This window comes from Squalius cephalus (assembly GCF_949319135.1).
Source record: "Squalius cephalus genome assembly, chromosome: 24".
Classification (NCBI taxonomy): domain Eukaryota; kingdom Metazoa; phylum Chordata; class Actinopteri; order Cypriniformes; family Leuciscidae; genus Squalius; species Squalius cephalus.
Genome location: NC_137145.1, coordinates 20,322,920 through 20,347,036, shown reverse-complemented (window position 1 = coordinate 20,347,036; position 24,117 = coordinate 20,322,920). Strand labels below are relative to the sequence as shown.

Here is a 24,117-nt window from a genome sequence, read left to right as displayed (position 1 = left end):
TTAAATCAACCTGCAATGCAGTTAGTCACATTTCCCCCATTTTGACTGTATTACTGACAAATGCCTTAAGACTTAATGTACAGAATTACAATGTGCAGTTTTATTTTAACTTCACAGGGGCTCCAGACTAACATTTAAGGGCAGCAGCACCAGAGCCATTAAGAAAGTGGAAAGTATTTGGTAGCACTGTGTGAGCTTAATTTGAGGTGTAGATAAAATTAACTTGAATTATCATTCATATGTCTTAATATTAATTCAAAAGCAAAACGAGTGGAAAAAATAGATATTATGCAGTGTCATTTGACATTTCGTTTCACATTTGATGCTGGGCAACGTTGTGGTTGTGCCAGCGTGACCTATATAAAATTTTGGTCGCACTGGCACAGGAGCCCTGTATGGCTTGGTTTGCTTTTCCATTGCAGTTTAGTACTGCTTCAAAGTGGGTGTGATCATAGACTGATCGTTATAGTTGCGCCGCCTCTACTGCCGTGACATAATCTTTAACGCGACACAAACAAACGCACAGGACCAATGGAGCATATCGATGGAAGGGTGTTCTTGATTCTCGGCATGTTGATATTTTTCACTGCAAGACGAAGTTTGTTTGTTCGGGTTTGGTGTCTTGTGTCGCAAATCTAATGACGCTGGTAGTGACGATTCTCTCTGACCAATCAGTGATCTGCAATGTTTGCACGTCACATTTTAGTATCGTTTCGGCTTGCTTGGAACCTGAGCTGTGCCATGCAGTGGAAAACTAGACCGTGAAGCTTGTCAGTTGGTATGTTTTCATGATGGATTTATTTAAACATGCATTAAATATTAAAGAACAGCTTAAGTAACAATATAATTAATATGAAACACTGCGTATATTTAGCAAAATGCTCCTCTCCAGAATTCAAGCTAACTATTCAGCTATAATCATTAATGACTTTTCTGAGGTAAATAAACTCAGCCCTATTGATAGTCTTTTGAAAGTCAACCTTAGTTTTCAGAAAGTTTGAAGAAGCCAGAATACATTTTCAGCAGTCCATGTTTCTGTCAATGAATTAACAGACACAACAAGGCCTTCGGGCATAGGCGGTCCGGTTTTGAGCGTCGGCCGGCTTAGTTTTTTCGGTGTGTTTTGCACCGCTGGCTCTTGTTGGACGCCGTCTGTTTTTTTGGGGCCGATTCTGCATATTGAGAACTCTGATTGGCTGTTCAGCTTAGTGGACAAGTCAGTGCACGAGAATAAAAGTGATGAAAGTGAGCAAAGAAATCAAGACGGTACGGACAGAAGGCTGTTCAAATGACTTGAGCATTCGAATGCACTGACTGGAATGAAGATGGTGATCAGCGTGATTGATGTTCAAAATGGTAAGCAAGCGCTTCTAGTTACGGTTTCCCTTTTTGAATGACAAACATAGACTATTGAAACCTGCTGATATAGACACACATTTACGTACACGCAGGTGTAGAACGCAAGTGCTTGTTGACAAGTCACCTTTAGTCCTTTTGGTGTGTTCAAGCGCAGCTTATTGGCCGAAATGCAGCCGACGAGAGGCGACAACACAGTCAGATTTCATCGCCCCTAGTTCTTTGACGTTGGCTTGGTGTTTCCCGGGCTTTACACTGAACGTAAATTGAAACTCTTGAGTTTCCCCCAGGTCGGGACTGTGTCATTCATATCTGTCTACTTTGGCTGAAATTGAACACAAGTATTAATTTCTTTTTTTTTTATTTGCAGTGTGTTTAACCAATATTCAAAAATCATTTTCGTGGCAATAATAGCAAATAATGAAATATCTGAAAAAATGAAGAAACATTACCAATGAGATATGTTGAGAAGCTTTGATAGTGAATTTGACCTTTAGTCTGCATGTTCTGGTCTGAAAGCCTTCTTAAAAGTCTGCTGGCAATATTTGAAATTGCTAATATTTTCAGGGTCTGGCTCCTTTCTGGTTTGAAACGCCCTACTTTACACAATCCAATTCAGTCCTATGGATAAAATCATGCAGTTTTTATTTTTTAAACACTGTTTTTGCTGAAATGCATAAAAAATAGTTTGTAAATGCATGTTGACTTCAAGTGGAAAAGAAGCACTTGGAATGGATTTGTTTTGGCCTAAGGTAGACAGAATGTGTTTAGTATAAAAATCATTTTCAGCTATTTAGTATCCAGACAGTAGCCTTATATTTAATATAATGTGAAAGTTCAGATAGAAACATGGTTCAACTTTTTTCAAATGTTTATATGCCAAACTAGTGTTGTCAAAAGTACCGGTACTCCGGTACCAACTCGGTACTGAAATTTTTAAAATGTGACGATACCAGCATTTCTGTAGTACCGGGTATATACGGTACCCACTAATATTGCACAGACGCGCGGTTTCATTTACCTCACACTCACACACTCACACTCACATACTACACACACACACACACACACACACACACACACACACACACACTCACACTCACACTCACACTCACACACACACACACACACACACACACGCTCGTGCTGTTTTCAGTCTCTGCTGCCTCACGATATGATGACATGAGGAAATTCATCTCCAGAGCCGCTCTGAGAGTCACTTCATGAGCATTTTACCGTTTCATTTGAGAAAAACTATCGTCATATCAAACACACACAGAAACTCAAAGGTCTTCGCGGCAACACGTCAAAATAAAAGTTCGGTTTAACTTCAAGAAATTGACAAATAATTATATTAAGCTACTGTACAGTAGATTTAGCTACGTCTCCATGTATTAAAAATACTACTAATAATTACGTGTGCATAGAAGGTTGCTTATTTTTCACTTGATTTTTTTTATATAAGTAATTACGTTTAAACAGCATGTAGTAGGGCTGGGAATCTCTAGGCACCTCACGATTCGATTCAATTACGATTCAGAGGGTAACGATTATCGATGCATCTTTTTTGTGTGTGTGTGTGACTACTTGGTACTTTTAAAGCAAAGTATATATGATGACCCATAAAGAATTTACTTCCAATACTTGTCCCAACATAGCAAAGAACTAACAGGAAAATAAATGTGTGCCTGTACTAGCAGCGTACTTGTAGTAAATGATTACAAACTTCATCATATTCTGAATCTCTAGCATTTAATAATAGACTTCTAACCAACATCCTCCTGTTATTTCCAATGAGCAATATAATCCTTCAGACAAAAAAAAACAAAAACATTTTGCTGTAGCAAATTCGCAAACAGTTTTCGTTCAAAAATATAGAATTATGTACCAGCAGCTCTCATACAATGCTTGTGGACTTACACATATCCTGAATAATTAGTAACATACAAAGCCGCTCTTATACACAACTAAATAATAAAGAGTTATGACTTGAAATGTTTGCTGTATGCCACAATCAAAAGTGAAAACATCTGCGGAGAGCACAGTCAAAATATAAATTTTTGTGACTGGCATTGCACTGATACATACTGTGACTGTGGAGGGCAGTATAACGTACGTATAACAGATCGGTTTACAGCATATTGATGTGAAAACTAAACAATACAGAAAGCAGCTCTCATACAAATAATACTAAAATTGCCAATTTTCCATATGTTATCTTTTACGAAGAGGGTGGCGTTCGAGTTTGGCGCTCAGCCATCATGCATCTCTGTTATGTGTGCGCCACAGTCTGTCCACGCACTGCTCGTCCGCTTTAGAGTTCCGCCTTTTGCGTTCCGTCAATTTTACGTTATTAGAAAAAAAATATAAATATTTTTTTTTTTTTAGAAAACCGATTTGACATTTGTGAATCGATTCAGAATCGTCCACATCCGCATCGCGATGCATCTAAGAATAATTTTTTTTCCCCTAGCATGTAGCCTTCAATGCTTTTATGTATTATTTACTTGTGATTATTACTGTATAATTTACTTATGATTATCGTCATAAATAATAAAGCCATTGAACTGAATTTACTATTTTTTTTCAAATAGTTAAATAAAATAGAAAAATAGTAACGAAAGATTTTGCTTTGGTACCGAAATTGGTACAGAGAACCGTAAAATTTTAATGGTATCTGTACTGACTACTGGAATTTTGGTATTGTGACATCCCTTGTGACAAAAGTCATAATGTGACTTTAACTAGTGGTAATCTAATTGTGAAAGATGTGGACTGACAGCTGAGTGGTTTAAGCCTCAAGCAAAGCACTTAACCCTAGATTAGTCCAGGGTGACTGGAGTTGCTGTTACTGTACTGTAAATCAGACACAAAAAGCCACTGAAAAGTGACGTAATGAATGAGGTGCCAATGTGAACTTCAACGCATTATACAGTTAATAGTTTAAGATAATTATGATATACCTCTAGATAACCCCCCCCCCCCCCCCAAAAAAAAGCCCTGTCATTTTACTAATCCAGAGCTGTCCATTTCTAATAATGGCATATTGTTGTTTCATTGAATTGTTCACGGGGATGTCACGTTTTATATAGCCTATTTATTACAGCAGACAGCCGTGTTATAAATGATCATATTGCAGTATATCGGGCCCAGGACATTTTCCTATCGAAAATACTATGTACTATATCATTGAATCACATTTAAGAGCAAGCAAAATCAATGCAAAAACCTATATTCTGTGCCAAGTACAGGATATTGTGTAGTAAACCAGAGCAGTTTTTACCACCACACCTTAATGGCCTATTCGATTATTGGCCCTACTGGCGTTTTGCTGACAGTTTTGTCAGCGTGAATGACACGATTTTCATGAATTAGCTAAAAGTGCTTCTAGGGAAATGTTGTCTTGAAGGGTGTGCTAGGCTTTAGTGCTGTTTGTCCCCAACTAATACATGATGTTCATGGTATTCAAATTTGTGTAAATCTTAAGGTATCGGCGGTCATGTGTCACTGTGAAAGATAAATGAGGTAGTGATATCCAGAGAGGGAAATGCCTGCTCTTGAAAGCTGTGGCATGGTGCCACTTCTGTCAATCTACTGGCAATAGGCTGTTAATTCATTCAGACCTACGTGTGCTAAGTGAGCAATCTGACTCGGAGAATAATGAATTGGACCCTGATGTTGAATATGCAGCAAATAGCTTTTAAAAGAAATGGACTTAAATTGTAGTGGGAAATGTATTTGTTTCTGCTTACATTTGTAATCATTTTTGATTTACACTGGTTTCTTTTTCTTCCTTGGCCTAAGTAGTGTTCTCCGTTGTAGAGAACAGACAATTAATTTAATCAATTAAAAACAATGATTAACTAGATTATTGTAGAAAGTAGATCTGTGCATTAAGGTTTGCAGTGTAACTGTAATAGACCTGAATTTCTTTTTTTTTAATTACCTTTAATCTTTTAATGCAATATTTACTAGGGCTGGGCAAAAAATATCGATTTCTCGATTTTAATCGATTCTCATTTTTACGAAACGATATCGATTCTTAAATCCCAAGAATCGATTAGTCATCCTGTTTTCAGTTGATGAATGAATGGAACATTGTTGCGTGCATCCAATCCAATAAATCGCAATCATCTTTGTGCTTTGTTATTATTGATATGAAACAAAGTCTCAGATTTCAAATTACGTCCATTTTCTTACGAAATTCAAAAACATAATTAGCGTTTTGTCGCTGTGGCGTGAGATCGCTCTGGCAACAACAAACAAACAAGCTCAGCTCAAGAGAAGCAGCAGCGCGGAGCGCACGTGATCTTCTGCCTTAATAATACCACTTACAGCGCGAAATAAACATGAATGAGCTTCTGAAAGTGTGTTAAAATATAGAGTACAACTTATCGAAGTCCGTATCATGTCACATGGAATCGCTCAATCACTGTTTCAACCGTGGAAAGACGTTAGTAAACAATGTCATGTAACGTCACATTTACCTCAGAAAAACCATATATCCAGTGACCATAAACTCGTTAGTCAGCTAGAAAAATTTACTCTAGAGAGGAGCATTTTGTTAAATATATGCACCAAATTACATATTCATTATAATATTTAATGTTCTTCAATATGTTTGAATAAATCTGGAAAGTTTTTTATGACAGCCACTATTTAAATTTTTATATAATTTCATATAACTTTATTATTATAAAAATAAATAAGTGTATTTTAAGTGTTTGTATACAAATCAGTTAATTTTTACCTTCAATATTATAGTAGGCTAATGAAGCCTATAGGCTACAACTGACTCCCAGTTACAATAATAGTTAAGAGATTTGTTTTCCTTGAGAAAATTTGCAATGTATTGTACCTGATATCCAAAATAATCGATATTGAATCGTATCGAATCGTAATCGAAATCGAATCGAATTGCAAACTTGTGAATCGAAGTCGAATCGAATTGTGAAATTTGTGTCAATACCCAGCCCTAATATTTACTTAATTATACAATATTTGAAGACTATGTGCTAATGTTTTAATGTATTATTTACTTATAATTATTAACAGCATTAATAATTAACTAATTTCATTTATTTCATATTTTTATTTTCAAATGGTTAAATAAATAATACTATTAAAATAAAAGGGTTTTGCTATGGTACCAGGAACTGAATTCATATGTGTGCGTGTGTAATATATTTAATAATAATAATAATAATAATAATAATCAAATAAATCGTAGTATTTTGTTGCACTTTATTTTGTGATTTCACTGAATTAACACTCATAGCTCCTGCAGTTTTGGCCTCTAGTGACTATATAAGTCAGCTTTTGCAAAAATGCAATCAACAAACCAGTGTTCTGCCTCCCAGCACCCCATGTATATTTACAGGGACTGTCTGTTGCAACAATCAGCTGTTAGATTAAGCGAACAGAACAGCAGCGACAGTGTCCTGAAATCTCAATTGAAATGTCTGTCTGGAGTCAAATACTGAAAGTGTGTCACTGACATGAGAAGTTGCACATACCTCTTTTTTTGTGTGCAAAAGGCCTTTGTATTGCACTAGTGCAAGAATGAAGCCCGGGAGGATTCAGACCATTCAATCATGTAAATCACAGCAAGTGTTATCTAGCAGGACATGCGTCTGCAGACACCTCCTTTCATCACTCTCTGTCCTATGAGATCACAGTTTAAATGTTCATTCATTTAAATTAATAAATGAATGATCGTCTAAATAAGAATAAATAAACCAGTGTTTGTCAGGCACTTCCACGAGACATTCTACTGGACCCGTCTTTCACAAAGTTTTTCTTAAAAGTATTTCTTTTGTAGAAGTATTATGACTTTCAATTAACTTTTAAGGTCAAATTCTTAGGGCTGGGCTAAAACCTTTCAGCTAAATCTTAAAGGGGACATATCATGCTAAATCCACTTTTTTAGCCCTTAAATGCATTTTGTTGTATATTTGGAGTGTTTAGAAGTACAGAAAAGTTGAAATTATTCTCTTCAGGTGCTTCGTTGATATCTTTATATTCTGTTTTGGCCTTATTTTTCAACCTGTTCAGATTTTTCTGTTATCTATGACGTTTTGTGAACTATTACGTCACAGTATTTGCAGCGGAACTGCCAAATAAGGACATTGACTTCCAGCCCAACACTTCGAGCAATCCGCCATTTTTATTTCTCGCTGCAATTTTGTAGTCCAAGCTAAAAGATGCAGAAGTTACGAGAGGGTAAGTTAAAATGTTCGGTTGTTGGATGTAGTAACCCACACGCTTCATTACACCGTCTAATGTAGATGAACTGCCGCGCTTGTGACAGGACGCATGTTTAACTGAAAGAACGAGCAGAGAGAGAGAGACCCGGTCGCGCGCACGCACTCTCTCTCTCTTCGGAGCCAGGCGAAAGTGTAAACAAGACACCGTCTCCAAACTAGACGCTGTCTTGCTCTCTCTCCCTCGCACATATTAATCAAAATAAATCGACACGGTGGTAAAAGGTCGGAAGACCAAAGTTTCATGTGTAAATACAGTAACACACCATTGCGATACATCCATATGAAGACGTTGTTCTGCAGGTTCGTCGTCTTCATTTTTATCTCGCTCCGGCTCCGACTCTGGCTCGAACATGTAAGGCTGGCTGGACAAGTCTTCCGTTGTTGACATTTTGTTAATAACGTGTGAATAAAAAGTTTCTGTGCCGCTAGATAATCGTATCTCTGCTACCAAACTACAAAAATGGCCGAACGGGGTGGAGTTGAACCGAGTGTCACCTCTGCATCCTGGAGAGGGGGCGGGGTATGAAGTGTCTCAATTGTATTTAAAGGGATAGTTCACTTTGAAATTAAATTTTGGTATGTTTTAGCTTACCTGAAGGGCATCCAAGATGTAGGTGTCTTTGTTTCCGCAGTAGTTTCAATTTTGATATTTTTAGGTCAAACCGTTCTTGTCTGTTAGTCATTTCATGCAGGTATATGGATACTGACTCAAAGAGCTTGCACAAAGTCCAAAATAAAACAGTTCCCCATCGTCCAAATTAAACAATTCCCCATCGTAAGTACACATTGATGGCCTAAGACACGAAACGAGCGGTTTGTGTGAGAAAACGAACAGTATTTATATAGTTTTTAGCTCTTATAACACAGCCGCGTCCAAATGATCTGAGGGCTCGGCGGGTATAGATATATACACTAGATGTCGCCTTGGTTACTGCAGTTCATTGGAACGAAACCGTAGCCAAGGCGACATCTAGTATATCTATACCCGCCGAGCCCTCAGATCATTTGGACGCGGCTGTGTTATAAGAGCTAAAAACTATATAAATACTGTTCGTTTTCTCACACAAACCGCTCGTTTCGTGTCTTAGGCCATCAATGTGTACTTACGATGGGGAATTGTTTAATTTGGACGATGGGGAATTGTTTTATTTTGGACTTTGTGCAAGCTCTTTGAGTCAGTATCCATAGACCTGCATGAAATGACTGACAGACAAGAACGGTTTGACCTAAAAATATCAAAATTGAAACTACTGCGGAAACAAAGACACCTACATCTTGGATGCCCTTCAGGTAAGCTAAAACATACCAAAATTTAATTTCAAAGTGAACTATCCCTTTAAAGAGACCGCACCAAAACTAGTTGCTCTCAGACGCACATCAGAAAAGGGGTAGAAAAGGGTCCTGTGGAGCTATAATAATGAGGAATTCAGACCCAAGCATTGCAGTTCCGCTTTATATAGACTACAAATGTATGATTTATATGTAAAAAGGAACAATTTAAAAGCATGATATGTCTCCTTTAAACCATGTCATTTATATGTATATTTTAACAGTGGCAGTGATGCACATAACCCAATAGTAATTAGGCTTGTCACTACACCCAATTGGTATTGAACAAAACCTTACAGATTTTATATCTACAGACTTGCATGTAATCGCATAATGAATTCTTAACTCTAATGCTATAAAATGCTGTGTGTAGTACTCCTGAAAAAGGAGAGAAATAATGAAAGAAACTTCTTCAACGGTAGTTCACCATCAATGTATGTTTTTACAACAACTTGTTACAGAGACATAACGAAACTGAAAGTAGGCCTACATCTTTACAACTTCTCTTCTTCATCTGTACTCTTACAATAAAAGGCAGTAAATAAACATGTCAAAGTCATGGATATGTAAATGCTCTTTCTCATTACAATACTCAAATACTCATTTTCTAACAATACAAGTGAAGAAATAGACATTTGAAAAGACAGGCATTTAAACATATTTACTAAGATTAATAATACTCCTTTGTCTGTGATGGCTGAAGATTTGAAAATAAACCATTACAATTATCAACTCAAGTTAACGGATATAAGAGGGAGCTCAATTTATCGTTTAACCTTTAAAAAACATATAACATGTATACATTTATTATTCTTTAATTCACATAATATGGGCGTATTTATCACATATATATAGGCCTGTCACGATTATGAAATTTGGCTGACGATTAATTGTCTAAAAAATAATTGCGGTTATGCCGATTAATTGTCAGTTTTAGGGCTTTGACGATTAATTGTCTGTTTTAGGGCTTTGTGCGTCATTCATTAAATTGTGATGAATTTAATCCTTTAAGTTATCATTTTGCAGTGTAAGATTACAGTTAACACCTTTAAATATTAAATAAATATATTCAATAGCTATGACAATTGGTTTATTAAACTTAGTGAGTGTATAAATCAGCAGCAAAAAGTAATTTTTTAAAACATCTGCACAGAAATTTAATAAAATCTAAACATGTTAATAAAAACAAATGTGCACAAACCATGATAATATGATACGCTTCAAAACAGAGCGGAACAAAGCGCGTATGCGCATCGCGGGTGCAGAATGATGTGCTTAATGCAACATGGAGTCACAGTGCGCATTTAAAAGTTCACGGCACAAAGCGAAGAAATGTCGAGGGCACAAATCCTAGTGTATATCAGTCCAACAGTTTATTGATAATTTGTTTCTTCACAGTTTTAAACTCCAGTTATTGTGCGTCTGATGCCAATTCATAGTCCTTGTGCTGTGTAGGCACACGGTAGCGAGCGAGTCATTTAGAAACAGCAAAAAACTCCAGCAAAATAAAGTCATTTTATGCAAATCCACAGCCCTTTATCTACAGATCAAGCATTATAACGTCAATGTCACATTGGAGAAAGTTTTACCGTGTATCCTGTCGTAACCGGACGACGCGCGTTGTTTGAATGCTGAACGGAATGATTGACAGCTGCAGAGTTTGAATGCTGAACGGAATGATTGACAGCTGCAGACGAGTTTGTGAACTTTAATTTAACAATGTAAATATACTACTGTCCCTCACATTAAGCTATGGAATGGCTTCAGATGACTTTGAATATATTGCTAGAAAACGTAATTAGTGCTTGTCTATTTATTTTGGTTCATGACTCCCCCTTGTGCCGTAGGTCTATAAAAGAGCGCAATAATCGCGGTTGTCTGAAACAATCGCGGTTAGATCAAATAATCGCGATCAGACGGTTATTTAATTATCGCGACAGGCCTAATTATAGGGACACTTTAATCTCATAACATTATGCAATTGTTGTGTAAATGCATTTATGGCAGCATGTAAAACACTTTTCTTTCATTTGCCATTACTATTATAATATGAACACATGTAAAAACTGTGTGTTCGGTTCAAATATTCATGATGTACCATTTTTTTCTGTTCACACTAGTGGTCGACCGATATGGGATTTTTAATGGCCGATGCCGATATTGAGAAAGCAATCTGGCCGATATGAGGCCGATACAATACATGTGAATACAGTAAATGAGAGACATAAAGAATATTGGTGAAACTAAATGAACATTTATTGTACATACTATTTATGCAAAATTCTTTTTGCAATAAAAAATATTTACTAAGAAATTCAAATGTAAACAAAAAGGTAAGGTAACACTTCAATAAATAAAGTTTTAGTGCAACTTCTTGTCTGCTTTAATATTTACAGTCATTTTTTCAGTCACATAAATAATTACTGCTGCTTACTGCAGGTTACAAATAACATTTATCATTAATGAACCAATCTAAACAATATTCATAAATTAATGACAAAATAGTATGTGAGATTACATACATTTTATGTACAACATAGTTAAATATAAATCTCACATAGTTTATTTACACTATTTACTTTAAAATAGTTTAAATAGTTCAACCTTTTTTTAAGGTTGTTTTACTTCAAGTATATTTAAATAATAATGATTTATGTGTTTAGTTTTGCTTGTTTGTTTCTTTAAAACGTTGCAAGCCGTCACATGTATTTGCATGACATACATGAACATATGAAAATGTATACTACACACGATATTACGCCAATCATGGATAAATAAATACAGTAGATAGTGAATAACATTTTCAAGGATTTATTTTCAAACGTAATATTATTACAGTGTTCTCCTCTCATCCACCTCAACGACCAACTGATCTGTAATGCACGCGACCCAGCTTTTCCGTGCACGCGAGTCCGTTGGAAAACAGCGTCTAGTATAAATGTAACCCGAGAACAACGCGCGTATCTGAGGAACAGCCAGTTACAGGATTTTTGACTGTTTGTGAGGTAAAATGTTTTCAGTTTTGTTTGAATTTGTTTATATCACATCTGTGACCCACACTGGAGCTACCGCTGGGCTGCGGATCTGACATATCACGGTACTGTTTGAATAGACTCTGCTGCACGCCGGAGTGTTTTTGTGTGTAACACAATGTAGCGTCAGGTTAGAAAGCGAATGCGAATGGTCATTTACTGTGTCTGTCAGATGTCTGTTTCACTTCTGAGTGGCTTGTTTTACGGTGCTGGGCGGAGCAGAGCGAGTGTATTCAGTTCATTCACGCTCGCTCTGTTCGCGTCAGTGGAAAAAAGCGCTAATGCACAGTCACAAACTGTTTTGAAATATATCGGCCAAACGGAAAGATTTATCGGCCGATGCCGATATCTAAAAAATTCCAAATATCGGCCGATATATCGGCCTCGGCGATATATCGGTCGACCACTAGTTCACACCATTATGTAGGGGTGTGGATCTTCACTGGTCTCACGATTCAATTCTATTACTATTATCATGTCTTCTATTCGTTATCACAATTACGTGTTGCATCCTCACTAGGGTTGGGAATCGTAAGAAATTTTCCGGTTCCGGTTCTGCCAAATGATTCCGGTTTCGGTTCCCATTCAATAAAAATTATATATAAAAACTTGTAGCAAGGGGAAAATGCACAATCCTTTTGTTTATTTCTTATGCTTGTCAAATGAGTTTGACTGGTAATGTCAACAAATTCAACATATTATTTAGCAATTTATGCAAAATAATAAATTTTTCTGATGGAAAATAAACATTTCTGCATTCTCTAGGAGAATTTGGGACCTCTTCAAGCTTATTGTATCTCCAGCAGTGGAGAATACCCTCTCAGAAGGGGTAGAATATGCTTGAACACACATGTAAGACCTAGACAGGTGAAACTTGTTTTCATTACTGGATGAATCAGTGCTCTAGTGGTTAAGAAACAGAACTGCACGCGTCTTGCGGAAGAACACTGTAGTCGGAGCTACTTCTCTCTGTATATGTCTATGTAGCCCGAGTATAAACGCTTATTACAGACTAGGGCTGCACGTTTTCAAGTTTTTCATTAACCGTTAACCGAGGCCCTTAGCGGTTAATACTCGGTTAACCATAGTGTGCGCGCCGCAACCCCGAGATAGGCGTAATTTGCGGGTGGGACATGTCCCCACCACTATTTTCTAAGGTCGATATTGTCCCCACCACTTTTGAAACATCTCGCGGCACGAATACCAATACAAATAAACAAAACATCTCCAGTTAACTAGAAGAGCATTCATTTCGTTCGTTTTTTTTTTAGGCGATCTAGCGCTGAAATGTTTTGTTTTTTAAATCAAGTGATCAAAGTGCTCGTTGCCGCTGCGATCGAGAAGGGTCTTGTAAAACGTGCTGAGGTATTATTAATTCGTGGCCACGAAACAATTTACCTGAATATTCACCAATTCACAAAAAAAAAAAAAAAAGGAATAAAAAGCTGTACGAGAATAGTCGGCCTTCACTGAAGAGCTATCTTCACAGGTAAGAAAAACAGTTTAATAATTATTATTAATTCGTGGCCACGAAATAATTCACCTGAATATTCACCAATTCACAAAAAATAGGTCTTTAGCATTCACTAATTAATAGTATTAAACTGTTTTTGGCCACGTTGAAATTCGTTAAATCAAAATGAGGGAGGGAATTAGTTCAACGTGTCCACGATTTATTAAAACGAGGGAACAAATAAGTCGTCGTAACAACTAATTATTTAGATCAGTGGACAGGGCGCATAAGAACAAACAGTGACGGCCGCGCGCGCGCGCACTCTCACCGCCTTCAAACAACACGAGCGCTGTATTGCTCTCTCTCCCTCGCGCATATCAACACAATAGTAAAAGGTCGGAAGACCGATTGTGTTTTATAGATTAGTAGTTTGTTCATATAAAGTGTTTTTGATTAGCAAGTACATGTTTAGGAAATGCTGGGGTAAAGCCTTCTTATACTGTCTATGGGTAAAGCTGTGGCTCTGCGATCAGTGGCGCGGATACTATGTTTGTTTCTGGCTCGCGCACAGCCTTCACTCTTGGACGCGCGCTTTCTTTGCCCGCTTCATATTAGAAAACTGGTCTAGCGGTCTCTGGTGGTGCAAAAATGTATTACAACTAAATTCAATGCACGCCATTGACGCCACTTAACCGAGCAAAATGTTTCACTCGGTTACGCAATTTTTAACGGTTAATCGGTTAACCATGGACACCCCTATTACAGACTTACAGTAGTGATTCAGGATAAGACAAAAACACGGTTTGGAAAAAGGCATTCATGATGTACTCGAGGCATACATAATGTAACGAATTATTAATTATTATTATTAATTATTACTCGCTCATTATATAAATTCTGAACACAAAAAAGTTACGGACTGCAGCTTTAACAGTCGTCTTTATGAATGTTTTGAAGCATCAGATGTAATCGATACACTCGTTATTTGACTTTCAAAAGGTGATTTACTCTATTTTGGTTTCTACCGTAGACATCAGTGTTTATACTCGAACTATAAACTTTTATCTTAGTACTTCTGTGATCATTTGAATATTTGTAACACAGAAATATCGATACTGTGTGGTTGAAAAGACTGAAAGTAAAGCTGTTTCATATGTATTGACAACTGCTCTATCTGGGTCAGCGACAGCGCAAACAGATTTGAATGTTCCGGTGTGAAGTTTTTGTCATTTAGGAATAAGATCGCGTGGGTGTTTGAATCGAGATCTTTTAAAGATTAATCGTGCAGCTCTACTGTCTTTATACTCTCTCTCTGAGTTGATATCTGACGCAAAACATACATGAGTAGCGCGAGGGCTTTTCAGTGCATTCATTACTATTTTAATATTCATGAGAATATTCATATTCTATTGAAGGATAAGCTTCCAGCACTTCGCCCACACATCGCACCAGAACCATTTTCAGAAACCGAAACTTAGGAATTTCACACGGTTCCGGTATTTTTCAAATACACTCTTGGTTCCCAACCCTAATCCTCACTTTTCAATATTACTCTTTTGTGTTTCGCCTCCCTTTGCCATTTTGCGCTAGCACGAGTGTGACGAATGACATCAGAGAAACGTCAGTAGGCTATGATGCAACAATTATTTCAACGCCCCTACTATTATGTAGGGGTGGAACGGTACATGTATTCCAGGGTTTTTCCTGGGTCAAAATTGGTCTTCGGTGGTGGCTGACCGACATGTTCATCCACACACAGCAAAGAGTACCCTAGTACCCACATGATCCGCAAGCCCAATATTGACAATAAATGTTAAATTTAAAATAAATACAAAGAAACAGTTTGTATAGGCCTATACATACTGTGGATTATTAAGGCTAAATTTTACTAAACACTCTTGCTAAATGAGGTAAGCACACTTACTTTCTCATTTCAGATTAGGGGTGGGAATCTCTAGGCACCTCACGATTCGATTCGATTACTAACGATTTTTTTTATTTATTTTTTTTACTTGGTACTTTTAAAGCAAAGTATTTATGATGACCCATAACGAACTTACTTCCATCTTCCTATATTAATTTTATTAATAAAACAAATGGAATTGATTTGAACATTGCAAAGAACTAACAGGAAAATAAATGTGTGCCTGTACTAGCAGCGTACTTGTTGTAAATTAATACAAACTTCAGCATATTCTGAATCTCTAGCATTTAATAATAGACTTCTAACCAACATCCTCTTGTTATTTCCAATGAGCAATATAATCCTTCAGACAAAAAAACACTTTGCTGTAGCAAAATCACAAACAGTTTTTGTTCAAAAATATAGAATTATGTACCAGCAGCTCTCATACAATGCTTGTGGACTTACACATATCCTGAATAATTAGTAACATACAAAGCCTCTTATTCACAACTAAATAATAAAGAGTTATGACTTGAAAGGTTTGCTGTATACCACAATCAAAAACAGCTTATACAAAAAAAAGTGAATGAACATCTGCAGAGAGCACAGTCAAAATGTAACTTTTTGTGACTGGCATTGCACATATTGCAGGGCAGTACAACGTAAGTATAACAGATTGGTTTACAGTATATTGATGTGAAAACTAAATAGGCTACTGAAAGCAGCTTTCATACAAAAAATACTAAATAGGTAGCCTAACAATGAAATTGCCAATTTTCCATATACTAGCTTTTAACGAAGAGGGTGCCGTTCGAATTTGGCGCTCAGCCATCATGCGTCTGTTAAGTGCGCGAGTCTGTTATGTGCGCGCCACAGACTGCACGCACACTGCACGTCCGCTTAGAGTACCGCCTTTTGCGTTCCGTCAATATTACGTTATTAGAAAAAAAATAATAATAATTTGAGAAGCAATGCATCTAAGAATAGATTTTTTTTCTCCCACCCCTATTTCAGATTTGTATGTTCTTCTCAGTAATGATTTGTTATACACCGATTCAGACACTGACGGGCAGACCAATTGCTTTAACCATTCATTATAATGAATCGGCTCAAAGGAGTCATTAGGTCGCGAATCGGACTTTAGCGGACGTGTTGTGTGGGAATCCTGGCTGTTAGGACATCACAAAAGATTTGTCAACACACACAAAAAAACCCCACTTCAAACCCACTTCCCCACTTTTTTTTTTTTTTTTTTTTGCGTTCATTTAAAGTTATGTCAGCTGCATGTGCGAAATGCTTGTCACAAGTTGTAAGAGAAGATAAGGCAAATTTTTTTTGACTGCAATTCACACCCAGCGCTAATTCAGCAAAAATATTCTCCGAATGCACCACGTGAAACATGGATTGGGTCTTCCGACCTTTAGGATCAGTTGATTTTGATGCGAGGGAGAGCAAAGACAGAACTGAAGACGGAGAGTGCCCGCGCGGGGTGGGGCGCTGTGATCGTTCTCTCCGTCACTCCGTCAGTAGCCTGCTTCACTCACAAAACCCAATTACAGGTCAAATAAGGCTTTGGCGGGACAAAAAATCGTTTTTGCGGCCGCCAAAAAATTTTCAATGTAGGAAAAACCCTGTATTCGTATTGAACCGAAACGGTACGGGCGTCACGGTTTGGTGCATGAATATACACGGAGAATACACGCTATAAAAATAAATAAAACTCTCATGCAAATTAATTCATGTAATGCGGAACTAATGTTAGATAATGATAGTTCTTTAGGGACACCTAATCTGTAGCTCTGCCTTATCTTTTTTTTTTTTTTTTTTAAGCTCCGCCTTATCTTAAGGAAAACAAATATATTGATCTAGCCTGGTTAAAACCAGACCATTCTCAGTAGTAACTGATTTATGGTCTGGCAAAGCTCCATAGACAAATCATTTCCAAAGAGGCGTCACCAACAGACGTCGCTCAAATGCCTCTGGGCGCAGTTGGATAGACCTAAAACCAATCAGAGCGATCGTCATTGTGTAAAGCCCGCCTCAACGTTTCTGATTGGTGCCGCGATTTCTAGGCCATGGAAATGGGCTTTAATGAGCTCTTTGCCAGACTACTTCTCGAGCAAATCTGAATTTGCCGGAAGTTGTCTGGGTTTTCCCAGGCTAATATTGATCTGAAATAGGGCTGGGCGATATGGAGCAAAAAATATATCTCGATATATTTTGCTATATCTCGATATACGATATATATCTCGATATCTTTACAGGAAAAATAACCCCCCAAAAACTACTGCAAAAACAAATATGCCAAATACCACAAAGTCTTTTTTTATTGAAGTGCAAATAGGTAGGCAGTTCATGTAGGAACAAAGTGTTTCTGCGACATTTAAAAAAAAAAAAAATATATATACAAATGTATACAAAAATAATAATTTAACTGTAAAATAAAGGAAGAAATAATACATATTGCACTATTTTAAATAAACCTGTATAGAAATATCATTACTAATTTTGGCAAATAAATAAAAAAATGCCATATATCCCCCAAAAACTGCACAACTGTAGAGTAAAACATTAATAAAAAAAAAAAGTGATACTAATGCATCTAAAAATTGACATGATTGTTACAAAATCACACTGTCTGGGGCCTCTGGAGAACTCAGAACAACTGCTAGCATAAAGTTTAAGGTAAAAATAACTGCCATTAAATTACAGTATCTTACTACTATGCAATTAGATAAACTGTTCATTCATTACATCACTTTACCTCTGTCTTTATCCACCTTTATCCTCTTCTTTTTGGCACTGTATCTATAGCAGAATAGGTAGGCTAATGCTAATTTATAATGTGTCATGTAAATTCGGCCATCCGTCACAATCAGGAAACTTTCACCGTGTCTAGACCTGGCGCGAGCTGCCAGGCCCGTTTCTACAGGGGAGCATGTTAAGTGTGAGTGTGTTAAGCACCCTCAAACAAAAGCAATACGGCGAGAGGCGACGTTACACAAAAAATTACCAACAACAACTGATCGCGCGCGCGCTGTTTCTGACGCACTTCAAGCACTCGCTGGGCGGGGAAAGATTGATGTGCCTGACCGGACTCGGGGGACTTGGTTGAATGAGACAACACGCGAGGGGAGGGGGAACAAAAGCAAGGAGGCCGGGGGCGAGCACAGCACAGAGAAGGCAAACAAGCAAAGTGGCGAAATCAGAATTAAATATAAACAATATATCGATATATACGATATGTCAAAATCCATATCGAGTTTAAAAAATATCGAGATATATCGTAAATATCGAGATATCGCCCACCCCTAATCTGAAATATAGCAAATTAATTTTAAATTAATTATTAATTTAATTAATAAACTAATTATATAAACCTATTGTCAATGCACTACAAATAAACTGTTTTTATGCCTTTACTTTATTGATAAAACTTATTTAAAAAATGGCTTAAGACATTTATTTTCCTTTGGTGGTACAGCCTGAGACATGCACAATAAAAAAAGAATTGCCTTCTACATTTTTGTTTTGCTTTTCCCTCCATTGTATCGAACCGTGATGTCTGAACCGAGGTATGAACCGAACCGTGACTTCTGTGTACCGTTCCGCCCCTACTATTATGTGCACAAAACACAATACAAATAATCTTAAAATCACAGTTAATAGAAATACCTGTTGTAACCAAAAGGATTTTCACATTGAATATGCACTCATGTTTAAACTTTAACAACAATACACTTCCATAGACTTTAGCTTGTTTGTTTGGCTTGTCTGTTTGGATCTCTTCTCAGGAGTATCACCACACACACAGGAGTAATATGCAATTAAAGTGTTGCATAAGAAAATGCGAGTAGTGCTATGTAGAGTTGCTAGGGTGTTTCTGGGTGGTTGGTAGGTGGTGGCTTACTAGCCTAAATCAAAAGGGCCCACATTCAAGTCTGTATAATGTTCTGGTCTGGTCCTTTCTTCCATGCATGTCCATGCTTGCCTTAGCTAAAACCACTAATTATGTAAATAGTCTATTTAACCTCAGTAATTGACGATAATAAAGTCAGTTTGAATGAAAATGGCTATATAACACACATTTAAGCCTTACATATGTTGTTTTCTTTCCCAGTGGTCACTTGTGATTCTGAAACATTGTGTCCGTCAGAGCTCAGTTGAGCTGTTTTATAGGGTTTTGGGGGCCAGACGGCCCTCACAGAGCCTGCACACATTCCTCACGCCTTCCTTTGAACCCTGGCTAAGTGTCAACCCGTCACACCCACATCCTCAAACACCCCTCGTTCTCTTCGCTTCGCTTTTTGTCCTTTCTACTGTCTGGATGTACGTCTATTCTGTGTTTCCGGATCATTACGTATAGAGTCGAGGTTAGGCCTGTGTGTGACTACTAATGTGTTTTTCTTCAAACCATTTATTGTCCATAGTAAAGCGTTTCATTTGAGGATAAGGTCAGCGTCTCGTCCTACTTTTTCTTGCTCTCACTTTCCTTATTCATACATACAACATTAACGCACACAATCAAGTCTGCTGCTTTTGTTCACAGCCGCACATTATTTATCCAGCAAACAAACTTGTCTCTTGCTCGCTGTAATCATATTTTAAGAGTCTGCTTCGCACACAGTGTACAGCCTGACCTCTTTCTCTAAAAGCTTGTTATTTACAAAAGGCAAGCGCAGGTCTCAAGACGCTCGGCGGAGCTCTGGGAGGATGGGAATGCCGTAACATGAGATCTTTCTCATGCACAGCTCTGTAACAACTCGACCAGGCTGAGCTTTGATTCACGTTTCACCCACACACTTGGGTCAATGGCTGATGGTGTGAATAGTGAGCACATTCAAGTGCAGGTTTTGAACCAGGAAGGGTCGTACAGGGTGGCTGTCTTTGTGTCTGATGAATGACATATCTGGTACCCATCCTTTTGTTGTTGTTGTGAAAAAAAAAAACTTCCTTTCTCCTCTCCTCTCCTCAGGGCGTACTCCCTTGTGGACTCCAGCCAGGTGTCAACCTTCCTCATCTCCATCCTCCTCATCGTGTATGGCAGCTTCAGGTGAGCTCTCATCTCTTCTGCTGCAGACCTCAGGGCTCGGCTATTAGGACTGAACCAGTGCTGTGTTGACACAAAATATGATATTTGTTGATCATGTGCATGTTTTGCATAGTCATTTGGTCTTCTGATGATTTTTGAGCATTGTTGATTTTAAAACGTCATCATGTCACCAAATATGTCAAGTTATTTAGCTGGCTGACGCATTAGTTTGTGTTGAAATAACGAAAATGACTTGAAATTAAATTCTAAACTGATCAGTAATGTTTTCAAAACAAGTTTATGAATTCATAGCAGTCATTGATGATGCAAGCTGTATAATTTCCATGCATTGCTGAAAATGAAAATAAGTTTTAGTGAAAAATAAATATATTTATATGGTTACTTCCTTTTCTTTCTCTGTAGGGAAATATATAATATATACACTTTCGTTCAAAGGTGTGGAGTTAAAAAAAAAATTAATAGTTTTATTCAGCAAGGAAACATGAACTTGATCAAAAGTGACATTTATGATGATTCAAAAGATTTCTATTTCAAGTAAATGCTGTTCTTTTGAACTTTCAATTCCTTAAAGAATCATGAAAAAAGGATCATGTGACACTGAAGACTGGAGTGCTGATGCTGGAAATTCAGCTTTGATCACAAGAATAAATTACATTTGAAAATATATTAAAATAGAAAAGGTTTTTTTAGATTGAAATAGTATTTCTGTTTTTACTGTATTTTTGATCAAATGAATGCAGCCTTGGTGAGCAAAAGAGACTTCTTTCTAAAATATTAAAGAAATATTTTGAACCTGTGTGTTCACAAATATTTATTATACAGGGAATTGTTTATTCCCCCCCCCCCCCCCCCCAAAAAAAAAAAATCTTTCAATGTTTTTTTTTTCTAGTACATATTTTTAAAATGCTTATAAAAAGTATTGTTTTATGTAATGTAGCCGATGAACAATGTCATGACAAGTGAAAAATAATTACTTGCTTGGGTTTGCAGAAAAAAAAATGTACATTTGTATCCTGGACCTTTAAACGTATCTATTGACTGAATCAGTGGGCATAGTTGTTTTTCTACATGACAAATTTAATTTGTTGTGAAAGAAAATTAAGCTGTGAGGTACAGAAGTGTCGATTTTATTTTGGTCGATCTCGTTTCAGGACTTGCTCACAAACTGCAGTGTATTATATCCACACAAATTACATTTTCAAGTCTGTAAACAGGACTTTAACACAGGCCAGAGACGGGTCATGCTGGAGGGCACAGACGTGCCAGCAGAGAAAATACTGTTCGCTCGCTGTTTGCCATGCTCGAAATATTGGAAGAAAAATATAAATGTTGAATTGGCGGTGGGTGTAGTGAACTGACTGTCTTCAGAAAAGTTTCGATTGCATTTACTTTTCTGCTTCCCTCCATATAATGCCTACTTTAATAATGCGTTAAAGGAGTGTTTGTAGGTGCAGAGGAAACGCTATATCGCTGCTGTTCCATAAGCGCCACCTACTAACAGAGCGATAATTTGCATAATTACACAAAGTAAAAATTGGAAACTTTTACATTTGCTTGTAAAAAGTCAGCAATCATAATTAGCCATGAAAAATCATGATCGCTACATCACTATTAAAATGACTGTACTTCTGCTCCTCATAGCCTTTAATTTCTCTTCAAATTAAATATGCCATCTGTGACTTGTCAAAACCTCATAAAGCTCAGGCATCCTGGTTTTGTCCAATGTTGGTTCACTTAGGGGCCAGACAAATTGTGAATTGTGGATAAACTGTGTCTGTCCACACAGGTCATTAAACATGGACTGTGAGAACCAGGAGAAGGACAAGGATGGAAACCCCACCAACCCTGGCTCCTTCAACAATGCCAACACTAACAACAGTGAGTCCTGAACTAGTTCCTTGTCATGAGCCAAGAAAGTGTTGTGGAAATACGAATACAACCTACTAATCTGACTTCTTCACCTCGGATAATTCAAGCAGCTTACAGTTGTTAATATAATAAAACAATATACTACAGCAGGGGTTTTCAAAGTCTAAGACAGTGGGCCTCCCTTTTGACACAACTTACCCAATGGCTGTTAACTCCGCACTTTTATCATTGTTTGTGTTAACATGAAAAGTGCAGTTATTTTCAGAATAATAACAAATTAACATTTTTAAAACTTAGAATAATGAAACGCTTTTAAAACATAGGTTAACAAAAACAATGATGGTTCCGCATGAAAAGAACAGATCACAGCTCATAGCAATTTAAAACTGTAAGAACTGTCCATCCCAGTCAAAACAGTCAGATGATCTGTAACAGAGAGTGGGGAAAGAACTTTATGCTTAAATAATGATATCCCTACCTGAGTGAGCGGTATGCATTTGTTTCCTCGCTGCGCAGAGAAGACTAATTCGTGGTTGTAGTGACGTCAGAAATAGACGAAGGTCATCCTCCACTTGAAGACGTGAACGATATTTGTTCTTGATGAAAGTCATAGCAGAAAATCCTGATTCACACAGATAAGTTTAAACGAATGGTAAAAGTTTCCTTAGTGCTCTTTGTGTGAGTTCAGGAAATTAATTTTGAACAGAGAGCCAGAAATGGCCAATGGTGTGTCGTCATTTGCTCCAGTTAATGATTACTAGTCAGATCTATTAAAGCCTCTTTGTCTTGTATACACAGTGCGTCACTTTCTGCTGCCTTGAACTTGAATGGATTGCGAATCCACTCATCCTGGATTGTCTCGTCAGAAAAATAGTGTGAATTGCTGACACAGACCCCTCAAGTGTTCAGTGACCAGAGGCTGAATAGTAACCACTGACAGCCCTGTCTCTTTCATGATATCAGCCCGCGTGGGAAACATGTCCAAGCATCCCTTCTCCACACGAGTGGCCCATAGATCCAGCTTTCTCCTGAACGAGGACACTTGCTCATATGCCAAAACCACATTGCCCTTTCTGCCCTGCAATGATGTATTAAGCGTGTTGAGGCGTACTAATATGTCAGACAAATAAGCCAACCTTGCAATCCATTTCAAATTGCTCATGTGCTGCGCCGGTGGGGATTGAACATTTGACAGAAAAAGTAGTACTTCCTCATGCAAATCAATAAGGTGTGATAGAGCTCTGCCCATTGACAGCCAGCGGACTTAGGTGTGCAGAAGCAGCTGTTTGTAGTGCTCTCCCAATTCATCGCATAAAATGTGGAAGAGACGAGCATTTAGAGGTTGTGCTTTAATCAGGTTGACAATTTTCACAGCTTCGTGGAGGACACTCCGAAGATCATTTGGCATCATCTTGGCAGCAAGCGCTTGTCTATGGATCGTGCAGTGGGTCCACACGGCTCTCGGGGCTTCCTCCTTAACCCTCGATATGAGACCACTGTGGCGGCCCGTCATTGATTTTGCCCCATCACTGCATATGCCACAGCAGCGTTCCCAGTCTATATCGTTCTTTCTCACAAATCCGTTCAATTTGTTGAAAATCTGTTCACCTGCAGGTCTCCAGACTAACTTGTTTTACTAGGAGCGCTGTAGCCCCTGACTGAAAATTTTAGGAGCGCAAGTAGAAAATGTAGGGGCACACCTTAAATCAGCTTGCAAAGCAATTATTCAAATTTCCCACAAAATAACTGTAATACTGACAAATTATTTAATAATAGACTTAACGTACAGATATTACAATGTGCAGTTTTATTTTAAGTTCGCAGGGCTCCAGAGTCAGACTAACATTTGAGGG

The 24,117-nt window shown here is 37.6% G+C and overlaps 1 protein-coding gene across 1 annotated transcript in view; it reads left to right on the top strand.

Moving 5' to 3' along the window:
• The window catches only part of sppl3 (signal peptide peptidase 3), a 40,026-nt gene that overhangs the window by 4,010 nt on the left and 11,899 nt on the right, over positions 1–24,117 (top strand). The window contains exons 2-3 of the mRNA XM_079860886.1: positions 20,318–20,395; positions 22,182–22,273. Of these exons, the coding sequence (XP_079717012.1) occupies positions 20,318–20,395; positions 22,182–22,273 (170 nt within the window). The remainder of the gene's footprint in view (positions 1–20,317; positions 20,396–22,181; positions 22,274–24,117) is intronic.